Consider the following 21,576-nt stretch of genomic DNA (forward strand, 5'->3'; position numbering starts at 1 on the left):
ATTATTCGTTTACCAAAGGCCAGCTCCTTTCCCATGATACCAAATTGCCCCGCTATTTCCCTACCTTCTTGTTCTCCCTCCCCCCCCTTTTTAAGACTTTTGGTATCTTCTAAATTGCAGGACCCGGAAGAACGGAAACCGGCCGCCCAAGGGTAGTGGGGGCGGGAGTTGTTGCCTCGGATAACGGAAGTGAGGTCAGCGCGCTCTCCTATTTAGCGGGAGATTCGGAGTGGGCTAGCGGCTGTTAAGCGGAAGTGCCCCTCAAGAAACTTTTGGAGTCCTGGATTCGAGCAGGAACTGTGCTTTTGGGTGTCCTACTTCACGACGCTCATTAGGTCCAGTGGTTCGGGAGCCCGGTAATGGGGGACGGCTCGGGGCGTAGGGCTGAGGTGGGGTCTCCAGGCCCCTAGTGCTTCTAGTGCTGCCTGCAAAAGGGTTAGGGGAGGGGGTGGGTTAATCCTGGCCCTCCGGCCTTGAAGGAATTTTGTCCAGTTCGCCGAGTTTGCGGCGCTCCACCCCACCCCCACTTCCACTCCCATCCAGACCATAAACTGCTTAAGTCAGGAGCTGTTCACCGTGCTGTCACTCCCGTCCTCCTCCCTCCTTTGTCCACGTACGGTTCTGCACGCAGATGCTCCAGAAATGTTTACAGTGAGACACCTCAGACCAGAAGCTAGCTACTTCAAGAAACAGCGCCCCCCTCCCTTTTAATTAAGAGATGGAAAGCACTCTCATCTGGTCTAAGCTTTTCATTTTACAGAGGAGGAAACAGAATCGGCGAGGCTAATAAGTGAGTGGCCCATGCTTGTCGAGGACTCTTAGAGAAGAACTAGACCTGGAAGCCAGCTCTAGGTAGTCCCACGTCGTCCAGCTCGCCTGCTCCCTAACCCTGGGCTCCAGATTGATCAGAATATCCTCACCTGAATAAGAGTGTGGAAATCCCTGACAGGTCTTCCAGGTGGATTGAGAACCTCAGCAACTTGCTAGTTGAGTTCTCTGATGCCAGTTATGGATGTCCATAAACTTGGGCAGATCATTTATCTGTTATGTGGTTAAATGTGTAGTAGATACTTCATAAGTACTTGTTGATTTATATTGAATTTATTGGCTTCTCACATTGTTTCTTAAGATGTCTTTCTCCCCTCCCCCCCTTCCCCCCACATCTTGACTAGAAACTTTGGAGTCATCTTTGATTCTACCCTGTTTTCCCAAATCCAGTCAGTATCCATGCCATAGCTTAACTTCCTATTACTTCTCAGATTTGTCTCTTGCTTTCCAACTATTATCTTGGTACTTCATTTACTGTGGATTTCAGTAAATTGCTTAGCTGAGTCTCATTTCCTCTGGTTTTATTCACATTCACCCCCACCACCATCTCAATAGATTTATCTTTGTAAAACATTGCTTTTATCTTGTCACTCCTCTGCCCTAAAACCCAGAAGTTTGCCAATGGCTAAAGTGCTGATAGTTCTCTCTCTCTCTTTTTTTTCTCAAGGCACAATTTCTTTGCTATGATGGTATAGCATCCAGGACATTTAAATTTGAAAGAGAAGAGGGTTTTCAGGCAATACATCTGGGGTTTTGAATTCCACTGCCTCTCTCCTCCAACATTTTCTCTTCTTTATCCTCTTAGATTTCACAACAGAAGGTGGCTTGTTATTGGATAAACCTGCAGTTGTGACCTTCCCAGTGCCAAGCCAGATTGTGCAGAGATCAAACTGCACTCAGCATGGTGCCAGGGATTTTGTCTCACAAAATTAGGAAATCCCTGTACTTAGGGACACTTTGAAAACCATTGGATAAGCTCCTTAGGATTCTGGCTTTTGAGATTTGTCCCTACCCTTCCAACTTTATCTCCCATTACTCCTTATCTTGAAATTTCTTTTCCAGCTCTACTTTTCCTTCACAGATGCAATTTGTGAAGTCCTATCCCTATGCTTTTGTTCATGTTGTTGCTGTATGTTCCTCTTCAAAGGTGATCTGTGTCTTTTAACAAATGTTTTTTGTGCCAGTAAGATAAGATAAAGATATGTCAAAACTGATGTCCCTAAGAAAAAAATTAGACTTTAGGATGAAATTATGAATTTGTAAATCCCCACTTTACATTCATACTAAGTGGCAGCTCAGTAATAATAATTGCTAGCATTTATAGTTCTTTAAGGTTTGCAAAGTACTTTGCAAATATTTCATTTTCTTCTCATAGCTTTCTTGGGAGGTAGATATTCTTATCTCCATTTTGTAGATGAAAAAACTGAGGCAAACAGTGAGATTTAATCAAGACCACAAAGCTAGTAAGTATCTGAAGCTGGTTTTGAATTTAGGTTTTCCTGATTTCAGATCCAGCACAGTTTCTGTTGTGTTATTGTGAAGCTGATCATTCATTTTTAGCAGTTCTTTATCCTTAATAATAGCCACGAAAGTCACTTTGAGGACAATAGAGATCTTAAGAAAGGGAAGATATTGGGGGAAATCTAAAGACCTTTCAATGGATTAAAAATTAGAATCCTTTGTTTTTCTGGAGGAGAGGAAAGAGAAATAGATATAGTAACCTGCCAACATCTTTCAGCTCTAGGATTCTTTGAAAATCAAGCCCTCATGTAATGTACTTTTTCTACAGTTCCATGAGATGAGCTACAATGGACCAAAAAATTCTCTCTCTAGCAACAGAAAAAACAGCAGAGAAACTGCAAGAATTTCTACAATGCCTGAAAGATGATGAGGTGAGTATGATTTATTATTGCTGAGGAAACTCTTACTAAAAGTTTTTAGTACTAAAATGCTACATTATGTAAATGCAAAATGACAGTGAAAGGACAACTAATCTTTGATCATCAAATTTTGGTTTTCCTGAAATATGAGAGGACAGGAATGTAAGTAATTATATCTGAATGAAAAGTTCTTTGTTCTATTATGTCATCAATGTGAATGTTTGCTGCAGTAGTACCTTTTCCTCTTTGATCTCCTGTTCATGAACCCTTCCCTGGGAGGCTCCTCAGCAGATTAAGGGGCTTCCTCTGGACTTTCAATGTGATCAGGGTTGGCACCTGCATGCACAATTAGCCTTGCCCTTGGGATCTCTTGCCCTTGCTTCCTGAGTGGTCTACCTCTTAACACTTCATAGATTTCTTGGATAAAGTCTTTTATGCCATTTCTTGACTTGTTTTATTTGTCGTTTGATACGATTCAGTTCTTTCAATATTGTCCACGCTTGTTCATCAGCCAGGCTTACATTCTGAGTATTAACAATTAAGATAGTGTGTAGAGATAGTTTGAAAACTGATTCTTAGCACTTTCTCTGTCATTCTTTTACTATTGCAGTTATGGTTGAGTGAATGAGAATAAAAGTTCTTAATGTATTCTTGCTACAGTAATTGAAAATGGCATAAGCCTATCCTATGTACTACATTATGGCAACACTAATTGAACATAAGACTTTTCACTCTTAATTAGTTAAACATGTTAAACTAATTTTGTAGTTATTTGCATACTTATTTGTATCATATTACTTATTTGCAAGGATTATGATTGTTTTGTTTTCAAAAATAAAATTTAAAAATTGGATTAACTTTTAAAGTTACCTCACTGCCCTATTTTTAAAAAAAAATTTGACTTGTAGTTATTGGTGTCAATTAGAGATCTGTCCCTAAGAAGGACATATATATATATATAAAAAATTATTTTTACTGGCCAATGATGTTTCTTACTATTAATTAAATTAAATAAATTAAAATTTGAAACTATTCTTTCTATGGTTACAGCTGACTGGTCTCCTTCAGAAGCATGCAGTAAAAGGAAAATCACCTGGAGCACTTTTGAAAGGCATCTTCAAGGGTAATAATGAGGATAATGTGGTTGTTAACATTGCTTTGTCTTAAAAGTGGCTTAAAGAACTGCCTTATTTCTCTGGCTAATTGTTAGTCATTGAATTTGTTTATGGTGAGGATATATAAAACTTAACTGTTTCTTTAACTGCTTACCTTTCTGTCTCCACTCTCCTAAATGATCATACCCAAAGGGCATTTTGTATACCCAGGTATGGTTTTGTAAAATCAACTAGGCCACTGAACAAAATGAAAGGACAGCTGAGGTTTGTTGTTATTGTTGTTGTTGGTTTAAAAAGAATTTTATTGAATAAGATTTGAATGATGTTGGTTTATTGGTGATTAGGGGAAGCTTTTTACCTATCATTCCCCTTGATTTGGTGTCTTTAAAAGTGTGTTTAAGGCAATAGCTGTAATTGCTACCTAATCTATGTCTTAATTTGAAGTTAAGGAGCCCTGTCATTTAATAAAATACTTTATCCAGTTCTTTTCTTAAAAGCAGGTAGAGCTCTTTTATTTCTACTTCTTGAACAGGTGCTAGTTCTATAATGGCAGAAGTCTGTCTCACACTCTTCGAGGTGGGCATGTGTACTGGAAAATGGTACATTGACATGAGATATAACGGTGAAAGTGAAAAATGGTTTTGGGCTTTTGACAAGTAATTATTTAGTTGTTTTCTTTCTTTCTTTGTCAGTAAAACCATTTTTTACTACAAGGCAGCAGTCTCCCACTTTTCATGAGACAGATTTAAACATTTTTAAAATTGCTTGAATCTACATTTATGGAAACTTGAACTGTCCTTGATCACTTCTTTTATCACTGTTTATCCCATGCTAAATCTCACCTAAGAGTGCTCTCACTGTTTGACATTTGTCTGCTTACTCATGTATTGCTAAGGAAACCACATGATCATGCTGACTAAGTCCTTTACAAATTTGTGTTTTATGTGCTCAACTGGCCCCTCATTACTGCAGAGCAATACGTTTGCTTTTCCTTAATACTCTTTTTATTATACTATCTGCAGGGATTGTTTCAAACATTTCTTTTTTCCTTAAGCCTATGAAAGATCTTTTTGTCTCCTTCCTTTAATTGCAAATCTTAAAAAATACTTTACTGAGAAATCAGAGACTATTTTTCTGTGAACTTTCTCCCCTACATCTTAAAATTCCATAATAACCTCCCTACCTCTCTCTTCCCCTTCCCCATTCTCTCCTCTAGTAGTGAAAGAGTGGCCCTTCTCTCAAAACCTAACTAAATACTTACACCTTAGATCACATAGCATTTATTGGAGCATATTGCCTGTACAACTATTTTATCCATCTTTTTTATCTTAAATTTCTATCTCTGGATCCCTTTCTGCTCCTTGATACTTTGATCTCTCTCATTCTTTACAAACAAACAAAAAACTTGACTCCTTAAGTTATCATCCTACATAACTCCCTTTCACAGCCAGACTCTTAGAAAAAACTGTCTATGTTTGTTACACTTATTTCTCAGTCCCTTGAAGTCTAGTTTCTAATCCCATCTCTTAATTGAAACTAGTCTCTCCAACATTGCTAGTGATTTCTTATTAGCCAGAGTTAGTGGTCTTTTTCTCAGATCTTGTTTTCCTTGAGCTCTAATATTTTATTTTATTGATTACATTGTCTTCCTGGGTATTCTCTCCTTTAGATTTTCGTGACATTTTCCTCCTACCTATCTGATTACTTCTATAATTTCTGTCTGGTTTCTCCATATTATGTTCCTAGTTAAGAGTATAGTCCAGGATTCTTTCCTAGACCTAATTCTATTTGTACATATTCCTTGTCAGCTATCTTGTTGGCTCTAGTGGGTTTATCATCTTTGGGTATGTCATTCCCAAAACTAAACTCAGTCTTTCTCCTGAGATTTTGCATATCTGGCTGCTTATTGGATATTTCCCACTGATTGGCCTATGATAAGTCACACTCATGATTAAAACAATTCCTCTTTATTCTCATATCTTCCTCCTCCTTTTTTTTATTTAGCATTTTATTTTTCCTCAGTTACATGTAAAAATATTTTTTTAAACATTTGTCTTTAAAACGTTGAATTCCAGATCTTTTGTTCCTCCTAAAACCCCTCAATGAGAAGGCCAGCAATTTGACATAGGTTATATAAGTGAAGTCATGGAAAGCATTTCCACAAAACTCATATTGTGGAAGCAAGGTTGGGTCCCCTTCTAATTCTTCCCCCCCCCCCAAAAAAAAAAAAAAAAAAGAAAAAAGAAAAGAAAAAGAAAAAATTTTAAATGTAGAAGCTATTAGAATGTGTTTTATCCTAACTAGTTTCTGGCTGCTTACAATATTTTATCCTTGACCTGAAAGCCTTAGAATTTGACAGTAATGTTCCTGGAGTTTTAATTTTGGGATCTTCTGTAGGAGATGACTTCTTTTGATTTGTTTTACCCTGTGATTCTAGAATATCAGGGCAGTTTTCCTTGATAATTTCTTGAAAGATGCTGTCCAAGCTCTTTTTTTTTTTTTTTTTTTTTTCCCATCATGACTTTCAGGTAGTTTGATAATTTTAAAATTATCTCTCCTGGATCTGTTTTCCAGATCACTTGTTTAGATAGTTCACATTGTTTTTCTGTTTTTTTTGTTTTTTTTTATTCTTTTGGTAAGTCATTAACTTCCATTTGCTCATTTCTGATTTTGAAGGCATTATTTTCTTGAGCTTTTGTACCTTTTTATTCACTTGGCCAATTTTGCTTAAAAGCATTTTCTTCCTCATTGGATTTTTGTACTTCCTTTACCATTTGATTTAGTATGTTTTTTGAGGAATTATTTTCTTCAGTATTTTTTGTCTCCTTTTACTAAGATGTTGACTTGTTTTCTTGTGTTTCTCTTATTTTTCTTCCCAATTTTTCCTCTACCTCTTTTACTTGATCTTAAAAATCTTTTTTGATCTCTTTCACAGCCTGAGACCAATCCATATTTTTCTTGGAGGTTTTGATTTTATCTTCTGAGTATGTGTTTTGATCTTCCTTATCACCTTAGTAACTTTGTATGGTCAGAAGCTACTGCTTCTTTTTTTTTTTTTTATGAAGTATTTTATTTTTTCCCCAGTTAAACATGCCAAGAAAATTTTTAATATTCATATTGACAAAATTCCTCCCCTCTTCCAAAGATGGTGAACAATTTGATATAGTTTACACATGTACTATCATGTAAAACATTGCCATATTAGTCACAGTTGTGAAAGAAGAAACAGATCAAAAGGGGAAAAAAACCATGAGAGAATAAAGTAACTGGGAAAAAATACTTCAATCTACCTTCTGAGTCCATCAGTTTTTTATGTGGATATGGATAACATTTTTTCCTCATAAGTCCTTTGCACTTATGTTAAGATCATTGCATTGCTGAGAAGTCTTTCAACCCCTATGTGTACATGACTGACAATATAATGTATTTTGAAGAGGTCTTATATTAGTTATCTGACAAGCTGTTGTTATAATCAGTGAGAAATATCCTCTCAGAGTCTCTTTTTTTTTCTTTGCTGTATCTAGTTATATATTTAAAAGAAAATTTTCTGTGCCTTTGTTATAGCAAACAAGTAATTTAATACATTAAATACTATGAATTTGCCTTTTGGTCACTATTCTTGGATACTATTGTGATTAGTTTTAGAGGGATGCATGATTAATCTTTTGTCTTTTTCAATCTGTCTGTTTTCTCTATGTTCTGTTATAATAGTAATAATAGCATTTTTTGTTTTCTGCTTTGTTTTTCCATCTCTTCTTCTAAAACAATTAGGTTCTCCATGTTCTGAGGAGGCTGGATCGCTTAGGAGACTCAAAGTATACAAATATTGTATCCAGTTGGTGGAATCAGGAGATCTGCATAGAGAAGTAGCATCTGAAATCACAGGGCTACTGATGCTTGAGGTAAAATGAAAGCTTAAGGATTTCTTGGGATGACTTTCCTAGGTTTGCTGTTTGTAAAAAGAAGAATTAGGGAAATTTCATGGTATTAAGCTCAGTGCAGTGCCAGCTTTTATTTTAAGCAGCAATTTTTTAAAGTCTTGCTTTTGGACCATACAACATTAATTAATTACATTGAATTTCATGCTTATGAAAATGTGACATGTTTGTGGTTCAAAAAATAGGGTAATTTGCAGGGGATTTATACCCTTTATATAGCCACTTCTAGTTTTTAGAACAATTCCTTTTCAGGTCTGTACCTTTTGGGGATAATTCATCTCTAGGTAATACTAATTTATTAATTCAAGAAAAAGTGCTGTTTTTTTAGACGTATCATCTTCTGGCCCTTATTTGATTTCTTTGACCTTTGAACTTTTAGGCTCACAGTTTGCCTGGCTCCTCCTTGGTTGAGTTAGCCAATGGATTTGTTGATGTTGTCAGGGAAGGCAGCTTGGTGAATGGGAAGTCTCTGGAGTTACTACCCATTATTCTTACTGCCCTAGCTACCAAAAAAGAAAACCTGGCTTATGGAAAAGGTAATTTCTTTCCACTTTTCAGAAGTTCAGTTCAATAAAGATTTGAAAACCTACTGTGTACAAAGTATTGCATTTGATGCTAAGGAAAATATGAAGTTTAGGTGAGCACTGAAAGAGCTTGCAGTCTTATAGGGAAGTAAAACATAAATACAAACAACTTTAATACAGAATATTGAAGAATAAGTGAGATCCCTAACAAAATGTTCTGTGCAGTCCCTAGGGAAGTATGAAAATCTGAAGCAATAAGATCTCTTTTTGTTTTAGAAAATATTAAGAAATAATACTCAGTATCATCTAATGCATCTTCCTTGACTAGAAGACAAAACAGTTTAGGAATGGATCTTGATCTCTTCCTGAGAGACTTTATATTGTTTGTACTAACCAAACTAGTAGAGGAAATGTCTTTGTTTAATCCAATTCAAAAACAGTAGGCCCAGATTAAATAAATTCTTGGAATAAATTGTTTGGGGGTGACATTTTCTCTAGTGTCTTAAGTTCTTTTAGTAACTTAAAAAGCCATATTACAAAGAGTTGAAGAGAATTGGTGTTGAGGGAAGAGGTGCCAGACATAAATCACTTTCATAAAAGTTTGGTTGTGAGGGAGAAGGAAGAAATGATAGTTGTATGGAACTAATGTTTTTGGGAAGGAATCAATGGGGAGGGAAAAATTAAAGAAGCATGGGAGCGAATAATGTTCCTTTAGGAAGCAAGAATGTCTGGGGACAGACATATGTCTAGAAACACTGTCATGGAGAAAAATCACAGATCAGAGAGAAGAAGAAGAAAATGGCTAATGATCCTTGTATATTTTAAAGAACAGAGATGGGGACCTGAAGTCTCCCCCTCCTTTGTTCCTATTGGATATTTTCAGTCTTCTCAAGGAAGTGTTGGAAGCTGAATTGTGTATTGTGAGGGTGGGGGTTGAGAAGTTGAGAAGGAAATTGTTTTTGAACAGCTCTTGTGGGGAATGAGTAAAGGAAAGTGGAGCAGTTGTGCTGTTTGTATTTTTCAGGTGAGCTGAATGGCGAAGAATATAAGAAGCAGCTGATTAACACACTGTGTTCTAGCCGGTAAGTCTCTTAATCATCTTGTGATTTTTTTAAGAGCTATACATGGCCATAAAGAGCAGGAACTTGTTTCTTTGAACAACAAGCTTCTATTTGCACTCTTGTCATATGTTGTACCATTAGAGAATCATTTATTTTGTATTGAATTATTTTAGTTAATGAAGAATTTTAAATGTTACATTCATGTTCTCAGCAAAGCATTTTCTATTTATTTGAATAACTCCTTTCAGGATAGAGATTTGACTCATTAGATACCACTTTAGGAACTTCTTAGAGTGTCAAGTATTCTCAATTTCTCAAGCTAGTAGAGTTATTACCCTTCACTCCCATCTTTTTCTGATGATCAATTTCTTAAAGAAAAGAAAAAGCATACCTTTAACCTCTATGGAATTCATTATGACATACTTTATTCACTTTCTTTCTGTCTTTGCCTTTTGGCATGACTTACTAAGAGAAGGAAGACATCTTAGCTACTTGGGATTTAGGGGTTTTGGCACCCATATAACAGAAAGGACAGCACTAATCTTTTACACACAATAAAGAATCACTACAAGCTGTGGAGTCCAGATACTTGGGATTTATTTCCTTTGTGCTAACATAACCTTGAGTTTTTTTCTGCTGTGTTAGGAGAATTAAAAGTTGTTTTCAAATGAAATTTGAAGTGAAATTGGGAAAAGGAATGGAAACATAAGTGTTTTGAGAGGTATGATTGCAACAGATATTTTACAATTAAAATATTTTTATGACAAAAAAGATTTCTAAGCATTAGTTGGCAAATTGCTTTTCTGGAGGGGCATTTAATATGATAAAATATAATATGATAAATATAATATGATAAATAAATAAAATATAAAAAATAAAATGGAAAGGACACTGGAATTGAAGTTATGATACTTAACTTGGATTTGAGGCCCTGTTCTGTCACTTGTTATCTAAATGACCTTGGGCCTCTTCATCCTAAAATGAGGCTATTGGACCCAGATCATTTTGAAGGCTCTTTCCATCTGTAACGTTGTATATATCAATAGTCACATTGAAAAGGTGACAAGAGATAACCTTGAGGAGAGATTATATGCCTTATAGTCAGAGTTTGTCAAGAAAAGAATTGAATTCCTGCTTCCTAATATAATTTTACAGACTCTTGAGCCAAGGTAAGTCAAAGGTGAGAAACTTTTTTGTAATTAAAAAGCTGCAAATTGTTTAGAGAAGTCCCTATCAAGCTACAGATTGTCATGGACAATGAAGGTTATGAGCCAATTAAAAAAAAAATTATTCCATAGTACAAATCTACAGAATAAAAACAATAAAAAACCATTGCTTCTTAGTTCTCTTTCATGCAGTTTTGGTCTTTTGTCTTTATTCAAATCCTGGATTTTTGTTTTTTGTTTTTTAGTTTAATTCCGTACATTGTAATATACTGAACTCAAAAGCTGTTGAATAAATGATTCGAAGCTCATGGAAGTATCCTCGGATGTGGCCTTGTTTATTTATTTGATTTTTTTAATATCGTTTGGTGCCCACAGTGGAGCAATTTTACTTCTTTGTATCTACTGTAATGAGCACTGATATGGTAATAAAGAGGAAATAAAAAATTGTTAAATAAAATTTCCTAAAAACCAGATTTTACTCAATTGCAGAAATGCCAAACTGAGAGTTTCAAAAGCTTACCATTTCTTATCTAGATTATGCTGCTTTCTAATAGGGTTGAAGCAAGCTTAAATCAGCTAAAATTTTTTTTCTCTTGACTAATTTCTGCAAATTAAAATAAATAACTTTTCTTATTTTGGCATTTTGTTTAATCAGATGGGACCAGCAGTTTGTAATCCAACTTACGTCTATGTTCAGGTAAAATTGTAGTCTTCGTTCTTTATTTTCCTAACTTGTCCTTTTAGAAATTTGTTTGACAAAACTCTTGCACATGCCTCTGGCTATTCTCTGAACTGCCTGGGCCAGTAGCCTCTTACTCTTGTATGTCAGAGAAGTTCTTTTTCTCCTTGGCTCCAAAGTATAAGCATGTGAGGAAAATGATTTAGTGAAAGAAGCCAGAAGAAGCAGATGGCCTGGAGTCAAACCCCCTGTGTGTGGTTGTGGGCAAGTCGTTTCATGTTTGTAGGCTGTCCTTTCATCATCTGTGAAATAAGTGACTTGAATTGGAGTGTCTGTGGGGTCCCTTCCATCTCTACATCTCATAATGTTACGGATTTTTTCAGATTTTTGGTCCTTGTTTGGATGAGTTTATTGGTTCTTCTAAAGGGCTTTAGTCAGAAATCAGAAGGTGGATTATTCCAATAATCTCCTAGGATTTTCTTTCTTGGAATTGTAAATGCTAGGAAGCATTAAGATAGAATTAGATAGCATTTGGGCATCTAGGGTATGTCCACAGATTATAAAAATGTCTGATCCACAGGGATGTCCCTCTAAGCATAGAGGAGTTGGAGTTTGTGGTAGAAAAGGTCCTGAGGCTGCTCTCCAAATTGGACCTCCAAGAGATACCTCCTTTGGTCTACCAGCTTCTGCTGCTTTCCTCTAAGGTAGGAGCAAAAAAGATTTTTATTTTTAAATTCCAAAATTGAACCAGCCAAATTGAAATTAGTCATTCAGAATGATCCAGCCTGTTGTTCTTTCAGGTTTAGAGAGAACTCCAGAAATATCCTAGTGTATAGACTCTGTATTTCAGCATACAGGTACATTTGATTGCATCTCACACTTTCATACTGAGAAAAACATTCGTATAGTGGCAGATTACATTTTGTGTGTAGCAGCAAAATTAGTGGCTGTGGTACATAAATCACAGTGCAGTGTTTCCCATTATCTAGTTCCTCAGAGCCACTCCAGACCCATGTGAAAATATTCTGCATTCAATATGTGGTTCTAGGATATAGTTTTGGTCCATTTAGCTTTATGCTTTAAGAAGCCTTTGGATTGAAAGATACTGTTAATCTTGAATAGTTTGGTTCATTTTTTTGTTTGTTTTTTTGTTTTTTTCTCCATAACTTCCAGGGAAGTAGAACAAAAGTTCTGGAAGGAATTATAGCCTTCTTCAGTCAGATGGATAAATCACACCATGAGGAGCAGTGTGGTGATGAGTGAGTAATAAAGTCATTCTTTTGTAAAACAATAGTTTTTATCTGTACATAATTACATTTTTTTTGTCTACTCTTTTGGCTTACCCTACCCAGAACCCTCCTAGTCTCCACATGAAGCTGTGGAGTTTGAGAACACTTAACCTTCACTCTTTTCTATCATTTTCTGATAAGCCATGTGGTTAGTTTCAGGATCTGGATATTTTATATAAAAATACTCATGATTACTTATTCTTTTTTAAAATTTTATTTTTTTTTATTATAGCTTTTTACTTACAAGATATATGCATGGGTAATTTTTCAGCGTTGACCCTTGCAAAACCTTCTGTTCCAACTTTTCCCTTCCTTCCCTCCACCCTCTCCCCTAGATGGCAGGTTAATCAATACATGTTAAATATGTCAAAGTATATGTTAAGCAAAATATATGTACACATATCCATACAGTTATTTTGCTGCACAAGAAAAATTGGACTTAGAAATAAGATAAAAATAACCTGAGAAAGGAAACAAAAATATAAGCAGACAAAAACAGAAGGAGTGGAAATGCTATGTTGTGGTCCAGACTAATTTCCCATAGTTCTTTTGCTGGATGTAACTGGCTCCCCTCACTATTGAACAATTGGAACTGATTTGGTTAATCTCACTGCTGAAGAGAGCCACGTCCATGATTACTTATTATTGATGTAACCTACACTAAATAATTGAGGATTGAGCTATTTCCTGCGTTGTTGAACTGGAAGTGTACCATTTCCTAGTTTCAAGGACAGATTATTCTTGCTTAAGCTATGTTAATTCTTCCACAGACCTCTCTTTCTCCCCTAACCAAAGCTGAAGATTCTTGGCACAGAGTTGTACCAATAGGAGCCAAAGCAATCTATATAATACAAATTTACCTCAAGTGAGAACTGTCTGTATTGAAAAGAACTATGAAGAATTGTATTCCTGCTCAGTTGTAGATAATCCAGGTGACAATTTGCCTAATTTATAGTCATCAGTAATGACTTAAAGATGTTCAGTTTCTTTTTTTGTGTGTACTTAACAACCAGCTCCCCAATAAACAGTTTTATATGCAAATTTAAACAGAAAAAAAAAAAAGGGTTCTATGTGAAACCACGAACTTCTTAGATATAGATTACTTTTAAAAAAATACAGTAAATTCAACATCTTAGGGAGGGGGGGGGGCAGTTGAGGTTAAGTGGCTTGCTTAGGATCACATAGCTGGATTAGAATTAAGGTCCTGACTTTGGAGCCAGTGCATTGTCCTTAGCACTATCTAGCTGCCCCAACCATATTAGTTTAAACCTAGCCTACTTATGTATCTCCTTCTGAACTTCCTTTTGTTCTTTGTGATTTTTAAAATGCTTCAATGACTTTTTGTCTCCCTTTTTTGTATGACAACACTATGTATCTTTTCGTCCTCTCCAAAATCCTTCCCCTCAATTGAAAAATTTAAAACAAAAATCTTTTTAACATACAGTCAAGCAAAAACAATCCAGTTATTTGCCACATACAAGAATGTGTATTTTATTTGAAACTTTGAGTCTATATCCCTCTGTCAGAGTATAAAAAGCAGTTTTCCTCATTTTCCTCTACAGTTATGGTTAATAATTTCACTGATGAGAGTTCTTAAGTCTTTCAAAGTAGTTTGATTTTTTTCTTAAAATGCTGGCATTGTAACTATAAATTGTTGTCCTGCTTTTACTCATTTCACATTGTAATAGTTTGTTCAAGAGACCTTGAATCTGTTCTTGATAAAACATTTGTTGTTCTTTCTTTTTAAAAACAATTTTAATTTTTATCTTTTGTTTTATATCGTCTTAGTTTCCAAATACACATATCCTTTCTCAAACACCCAGTGAACCATCCCTTGTTACAAGAGAGTGAAAAGGGGGGGGGAGGGGAAGATGTTTAGCAAAATTAAGCAAAATTAGCAAAAAGCACATGAATATTGACTATATATGCAAAATTCCACATTTATAGTCTTCTACTTTTCCAGTAAAAAAAAAAAAAAGGAAATGTAACTTCTCTCTTCTTTAGCAATAAGCAACAATCTTGGTCATTATATATGTTGCTTTTCTGGTTCTGTTTATAGTGTTAGTTTCTATAAGTTTTCCTGTGATTCTCTGTATTCTTCATGTTCATTGTTTATTATATATAGTAATATTCCATAACAGTCACGCACCAAAATGTGTTTAGCTATTTCTCGATAATCCGGCTTCTCATACGTTCCAACTCTATGCTACTCATAATGCTGCTATAAATGTTTTAGTATATACTCTTTATTTCTTTGACTTTTTGCACAGATGTTATCTTATGCCATTTTTTTTCTATCAGCAGTGCCTTTTACATCTCCATTCCTACCCATTTTTCAAAGCCAAGCTTAAGTACCATGTCCAAATGAAGCTTTTCATGGTCAGTGATTTCTCCTTTCTTAGAATTCTTCAAATACTTAGTTTCAACTATCTTTGGCTCTCTTCTCTGCTTGATTTTAAGGTTTTAGAAGACAGACAGCTTCTTGTCCTACACCGCCTTGAACATTATGGACACTCAAAATTTTTTATTGAATGAATCAATTTCTATTTTGAATTCACTATGATTAGGTCCAGTGGCACAGCTGAGTGCTTCAACCAATTGTTTATATTCTGTGACATATCCCAGGCCCATCTTTCTATTCCTTTAGCTTGTTGGACCTTGTCACAGTGCCATCTGGTGAACTGCGTCATGTGGAAGGCACCATTATCCTGCACATTGTGTTTGCCATCAAGTTGGATCGGGACCTAGGTAGAGAGCTCATGAAACACTTAAAGGTACAGCAAAACCTGAAAATAATTCAGTATTTCGGTGAAATGGGCAGAGATTTAGAACTAGAAATTTTTTTATGTTGGTCATTAATATCAGGAATCAAGTGAGGCTATTATAATATGAAATTACTTTAAAAGTAGGTCATCCTTCTATAGTTAAGACTAAATGATCATCAATATATCACTAAACGAACCAACAGGTTCCATTTAGAATTTTACTGTAATATGATTTAATGAAAAAAACCCTGATATATGTGATAAATAAGGCAATATTTAGTAAATAATTACATGTTTTTTGTACAAGAGAAATGGCCCTTTCTTGGTTATCTTATATGACCTTAAACCTTGGCTTCAGTTTTCTACTCTAAAAAATGATGATAATACTGTTTGTTCTTAACAGTTTTTTATAATATTCACTTATATCTCTTGTTGATCAGTGTAATAAGTTTAGAAACTCTGAATATTAAAGTATTTAGATTTTTAGCAGTTAATAATTTATAACAAGTTTCTGTCTCTTATCAATGCTTTGTGATAGGCAGTCTTGTGTAATGGATAGAGGACTAGGAATAAGGCATTTAATATTTAGTTAGCTTAAAAACTCTGTACAGATGCTGCTGTTTGCAAGTACAGAGCTTTTTAAACTCAGTTACTGACTCTTCTACTTTGTTTTGAAGGAGAAGAAATACTTGACAGGAAAAGTACTTTGTTTCCTAACAAGGCAGATACTGGTTCAGATATATGTCACTAACCTAACTACTCTAGAAAAAGAACAGACCATCAGCTTCATAGAATTGCTGTGAAAGGGAATCATCAATATTGATGCCTGTTGAATAGCTACTGATTAGCGTAATATAATAATATATTCATTTTTTTGAATCCCTACAGAGAAAGGAACTTTAAAAATTCCAAGATCTGTTTTATTGTATTATTTGCTGTGCTGTACCTTTAAGTTGTAAGTAATAACTTTTTTTTTGATATGTTTATCCTAGGCTGGGCAGCAAGGAGATGCCAACAAAACTATATGTCCCTTCAGCATTGCACTCCTACTCTCAGTAGCAAGAATACAAAGATTTGAGGAACAGGTATTTATGTGGAAGGGTGAGATTCCTCAGTAACTCCATGTAGTTAATGAACATTTCCTTGGGGGAACAGTTCTTGGAGGCACTGGTTTCTGCCTGTGCTTATATAGTTTACAGCCATTCTTTAGAGGCCAGGGTACCTTTTATATGTTGCCTTCTCATGTCTTTGTTTTTTGTACAAGAGAGAGAAGTAAGAATAGAAATAAAGAAGTGAGCCTAAAAGAGCAAAGATAAGAACCTTAATAGAATTTTTGGACATGTTTCTTATACGTTGATTTTTAAGAAATTGCTTCTGGTTGAATAAAAATTAGTTCATCAGGGTAGATTGGTCAGGAAGATGTACAAGCAGCCGAGTGTCCTAAAACAGTAGAATTGATTATTTGAAATTTATTCTCTCAAGGGGAAGGTTTTAAAGGTCAGGAGTTTCTTACAGGAGTACATGAAACTTATCAAAAGGATACAGGCAATATTTAGTAAATAATTACATTAGCCTACTAAATATTCAAAAAAGTAAGTAGTAATGTTAGTGAAAACATTTATAAATTTAAAAGGATTTTCAAGGAGAAGGATCAGCCTAAGAAAGGGAAGGAGTGTTATAATACTTCTGAAAAATTGATTACTTCTGATCACAACACTAAATGAGGTTTGGATTTCAAACAAGTTTTGTACTGTCCTAAAAAAAAATTTAGTTACAGTGAAACAATTAAAGATCAACTGCTTGATCTCCACAGTAACCAAAAATTCTGAAGTGATTTCTGGTCATTGAAGTTACAAAATCTTTGGATGTGCCCTTCCTATCCCTTCTTAGTAAATACATCATCAGATTTTAATTCTGTTTATAACAATTTATCCCTCTGAGTTAGAATTCTTAGCCCTATTCTCAGTCAAATCTAAAGCAAAATACATACACACACATACATATACACACACACACACACACATATATATATAATTTTTTTTTGAAGGCTGACCATGATGTGTAAGTATCTTTTTTCAAAACTTATACCAAGAATAAGACAGTATGCTGACAAGTAACAGAATCAAATCTCCTCGATTCATGTGGCTGTGCTCTGATAAACATTTAACAATGTTATAAAAAGGTTATGAAAGCTGCTATATTTTTTTGGTTTGATATCTTTTTCCTCTAATTGTATTAGGTATTTGACCTTCTGAAAACATCAATTCTCAAAAGCTTCAGGGACCTCCAGCTTCTCCACAGTTCAAAGTTTCTGCAGAACCTTGTCCCTCAAAAATCGTGTATCTCCACCATGATCCTAGAAGTGGTTAAGAATAGGTGAGTTAACAAACAATGCTTCTTATTTGCCATTGTTACTTGGGAATATGTATATACCTGTTAGTATCTGGGGAAATGTGTTCATAAATGAGTATAAGCAGAATAAATGTGAGGTAAATATAGGAGGTGAGGCAGAAACAGCCGAGTTTCTCAAGCGAGACTAACAGAATTTTGAACAAAACAGGGATTCTAAAAGGTAGAGAAGAGGTGACAGTACATTTCAGCATGAGGTTAAAAAGCTAGTGAAGGGAAATTTGGCATTGTGTATAAACAACCACAAGAACAGCAGTTCAGTTAGATTGTAGACTTCAGAAGAAAATAGTAGATATGATATGGTTGGAAAGTTGGAAATAAGATATAAAGGGCTTTAGAACTAAACACAGATACTTAAGTTTGATCCAAGAGGCAGTCAGGAGCCATTAGAATTTATTAATTAAGCAGGTGAGAGATAACTGTCAAATCCTCTTTTTGTCTCAAACTGTCTCACTCATGTCTCAAAGATAGATTTAAAAGGAGAGAAATTTGAGACAAGGGAGATCAATTAGGAAGCTATTCAGTATTACAGGCAAGAAGTAATCAAGGTCTGAATGAGAGTAGTGGCTGTTTGAATAGAAAGAAGAGGTTGGATATTAGAGATAGGGAGATAGAAATTATACTATTTAATAATTTTATTCTCAAACCACTCCTATATGCCTGGGATGAATTCATCCTAAGTATTTTTGCCATGGAATCCTACCTTTTCTTTCTTCCTTTGAAAAGTGCTTTCCCATATCCTACTCTACCCGGATTTTCTCTTTTTTCATATACTCTAGGATGGAGTAGTCATTTTCATCTCAAAAACTAATTAGTGACAATCAGATGCAGAATAAATTTTCCCTTCGCTATTTGCTCTATCTTTTGAAATAAAAAATTGTAAAACAAGGCAAGAAGTTATAAGCTGTTTTTCTTTCAGATATTTGGATAATTTATGTTTTCTTTCATTGCTCAGTGTCTCTTGCTATCTATTTCCCAAACTCTTCATTGATTTCCTCTTTCTAGGTGGTCTATTATATACTCTAAAGACAAAATCACTTTTGTTTCTCACTCTTTTGACCCTTACCCAAATAGTCTCTTCTTATGTTTCTTTCACTCTCGTTCATGTATTTTCTGACCTAAGTATGCCTTCTTAATATATAAAATGTTACTTTACACTTCTCTTTTACCTACTTTGTTTCTTTTAAATAAAATATACCTCTCCTGATCCAAAATTCAGTCATGATTTTCATTCCATCAAATTTCAGGATAACCAGGAGGTAAAATTTCACCACTAGTTCTTATTTTTTATTGCCTAAAAACTTTGGACATTTGTATGTACACATTTGAAGCTATGAGTTTTATTACTTCCTTGCTTAAATGAGTTTGTATGAGTTTCTCTTATGATTTTGTATCACAGATGCTATTCTTCTAATTATATATTATATAATTTGGGGAATATTCATAAGCAGTCTTCTCCCTCCTTTATTCTTTTTAGTTTAAGGCCTTTTGATTGCATTTTTTAAGAAACCTATAAAAAATGCAGACTTAGTAGCTTTTGTTAAATCTACTCCATCTGTGGCCAAGAATTGTCAATCCCATATTCCAGGGTTCAGAAATCCAAATTCTGTTCAGATACTATCATCCTAGTTAGCTTTTCATTTCCCAAATAATTTTTTTTCTGATATCCCTTTGCATTCGTGGACAAATAAGAAAGGTGCAACCTGAACCTTGTTTTTGCCCATGGTTTTATAATCATGGATAATATATTTTAGCTTCCTTCTTAAAGAGTCATTCATGGGCAGCTGTTTTTCTAAGTCCAAAGGTTCTCTGCCATGTTTTGTATACAACCCTGCAAAAGACAACAGATTACTCTTGCAAGATAATCTGTACTCTTGCAAGGATTGCAAGAATCCTTGATCAGAGAATTATCAGCTCTTCCCAATCACCATCCCTATGAGCTCTCATCCAGTGATTAGTTCTACTATGTATTGTTCTTGGATGAACAAGTAACTTTTTCCTCTTCAGAACATCCAGCTCTCTCTTTTTTAGAGAGAACCTCAACTGTTTTTAACCTTTTCATACCCTTTCTCTTCATCCTCATTCTGATAAAGATCAGCTACCTTCTTTACCTCAAAATTCTTTTTTTTCTTTTGAAAACTTGCTTCTGTTTCCTATAAGAACCCTTTATCCTTCCTATATAAAAAGGCAATCTTCTAGTTCCTTTACCTTCTCCAGAAAAATCATCCTATACTTAGATCACAGATCAGTCATCTATTGACTTGATTTAATACAGATACTAACATTCTACATGACGCAAGTCACTGCAATTTCTGTTCTTTTTGATGGTTATGATTTTTGACCTTTTAGGGAGGTAAATAATATTTTTTTTCTAATTACATGTAAAAATAGTTTTTAACATTCATTTTTTATAAGATTTTGAGTTCTGAATTTTTTCTCCTTCCCTGTGACAGCAGAAAATCTGATATAGGTTATACATATGCAGTCATATAAACATATTTACACATTAGTCATATTGTGCAAGAAGAAATAGAACAAAAGGGAAAAGCCACCAAAAAAAAAGTGAAAATAATGATTTCATCTGCATTCAAATTCCATAGTTCTTTTTCTCCGTGTGTTCTAAGCATTTCCCATCATAAGTCTTTTGGAATTATCTTGGATCATTGTATTGCTCTGAAGACCTAAGTCTTTCATAGTTGATCATTGCACAATATTGCTGTTACTGTGTACAAAGTTCTCCTAGTTCTGCTCACTTCACTCAGCATCAGTTCATGTAAGTCTTTCTAGGTTTTTCTGAAACCAACTTCTCATCATTTCTTATAGAACAATATTTCATTATATTTGTATGCCTCAACTTGTTTAGCCATTTTCCAATTGATGGGCATTCCTTCAATTTCCAACTTTTTTCCATCACAAAAAGCTGCAATAAATGTATTTGTACATGTAAGGCCTTTCCAATTAGTAGTGATATTGCTGGATAAAATCTACATAATTTTATAGCCCTTTAGGTATAGTTCCAAGTTGCTGTCCAGAATGGTTGGATCAGTTCACAACTCCATCAGCAATGCGTTAACATCCCAATTTTCTCACATCTTCTCCAATATATATCATTTTCATTTTCTGTCATATTTTCCAATCTGATATGTGTGAGGTGATATCTCAGAGCTGTTTTAATTCGTGTTTCTCTAATTAGTGATTTAGAGCATTTTTTCATATGACTATTGATAACTTTAATTTTTTCATCTGAAAACTGCCTATTTATATGCTTTGACCATTTATCAACTGGGGAATGACTGGTCGTCTTATAAATTTGACTCAGTTCTTTATATATTTAAGAAATGAGGCCTTTATCAGACACTTGCTGTAAAAATTGTTTCCCAGTTTTCTACTTTTCTCCTAATCATGTAATCAAAATTATGCATTTTGTATTTCATAATGTCCTCAATCTCTTGTTTGGTCACAAACTTCACTTTTCCATAAAATTGATAGATAAACTGTTCCTTGCTCTCCTAATTTGCTTATTGCATTGTTTATGTCTAAGTCACATATTCATTTTTACATTATCTTGGTATATGTGAGATCTTAATTTATGCCTAGTTTCTGCTATACTAATTTCCAGTTTTTCCAGCAATTTTTGTCCAATAGTTACTTGTTATTCCAGAAGCTGGAGTCTTTGAGTTTATCAACTAATAGATTACTATAGTCATTTACTACTATATATTTTGTACTTCCTGTGTTCCATTGATTCACCACTATGTTTCTTAGCTATTACCAAGTACCAATGGCTTTTTCTGCATCTATTGAGATATCATGATTTCTTTTGGTTTTGTTATTGATGTGGTCAGTTATGCTTATAATTTTTCTAATAATGAATCAGCACTGCATTCCTGGTATAAATCCCACATGATCATAACATATTATC

At 34.6% G+C, this 21,576-nt stretch overlaps 1 protein-coding gene across 1 annotated transcript in view; it reads left to right on the forward strand.

Moving 5' to 3' along the window:
- The first annotated feature begins 221 nt into the window (after window positions 1-221).
- The window catches only part of FANCI (FA complementation group I), a 64,658-nt gene continuing 43,303 nt past the window's right edge, over window positions 222-21,576 (forward strand). Inside the window, exons 1-12 of the mRNA XM_051981084.1 lie at window positions 222-356; window positions 2,618-2,720; window positions 3,759-3,831; window positions 7,595-7,725; window positions 8,141-8,297; window positions 9,310-9,367; window positions 11,168-11,209; window positions 11,772-11,895; window positions 12,365-12,450; window positions 15,128-15,254; window positions 16,238-16,330; window positions 17,485-17,621. Coding sequence (XP_051837044.1) covers window positions 2,637-2,720; window positions 3,759-3,831; window positions 7,595-7,725; window positions 8,141-8,297; window positions 9,310-9,367; window positions 11,168-11,209; window positions 11,772-11,895; window positions 12,365-12,450; window positions 15,128-15,254; window positions 16,238-16,330; window positions 17,485-17,621 — 1,112 coding nt within the window. The 5' untranslated portion in view covers window positions 222-356; window positions 2,618-2,636. The remainder of the gene's footprint in view (window positions 357-2,617; window positions 2,721-3,758; window positions 3,832-7,594; window positions 7,726-8,140; window positions 8,298-9,309; window positions 9,368-11,167; window positions 11,210-11,771; window positions 11,896-12,364; window positions 12,451-15,127; window positions 15,255-16,237; window positions 16,331-17,484; window positions 17,622-21,576) is intronic.

Source organism: Antechinus flavipes, chromosome 2, assembly GCF_016432865.1.
Source record: "Antechinus flavipes isolate AdamAnt ecotype Samford, QLD, Australia chromosome 2, AdamAnt_v2, whole genome shotgun sequence".
NCBI lineage: Eukaryota > Metazoa > Chordata > Mammalia > Dasyuromorphia > Dasyuridae > Antechinus > Antechinus flavipes.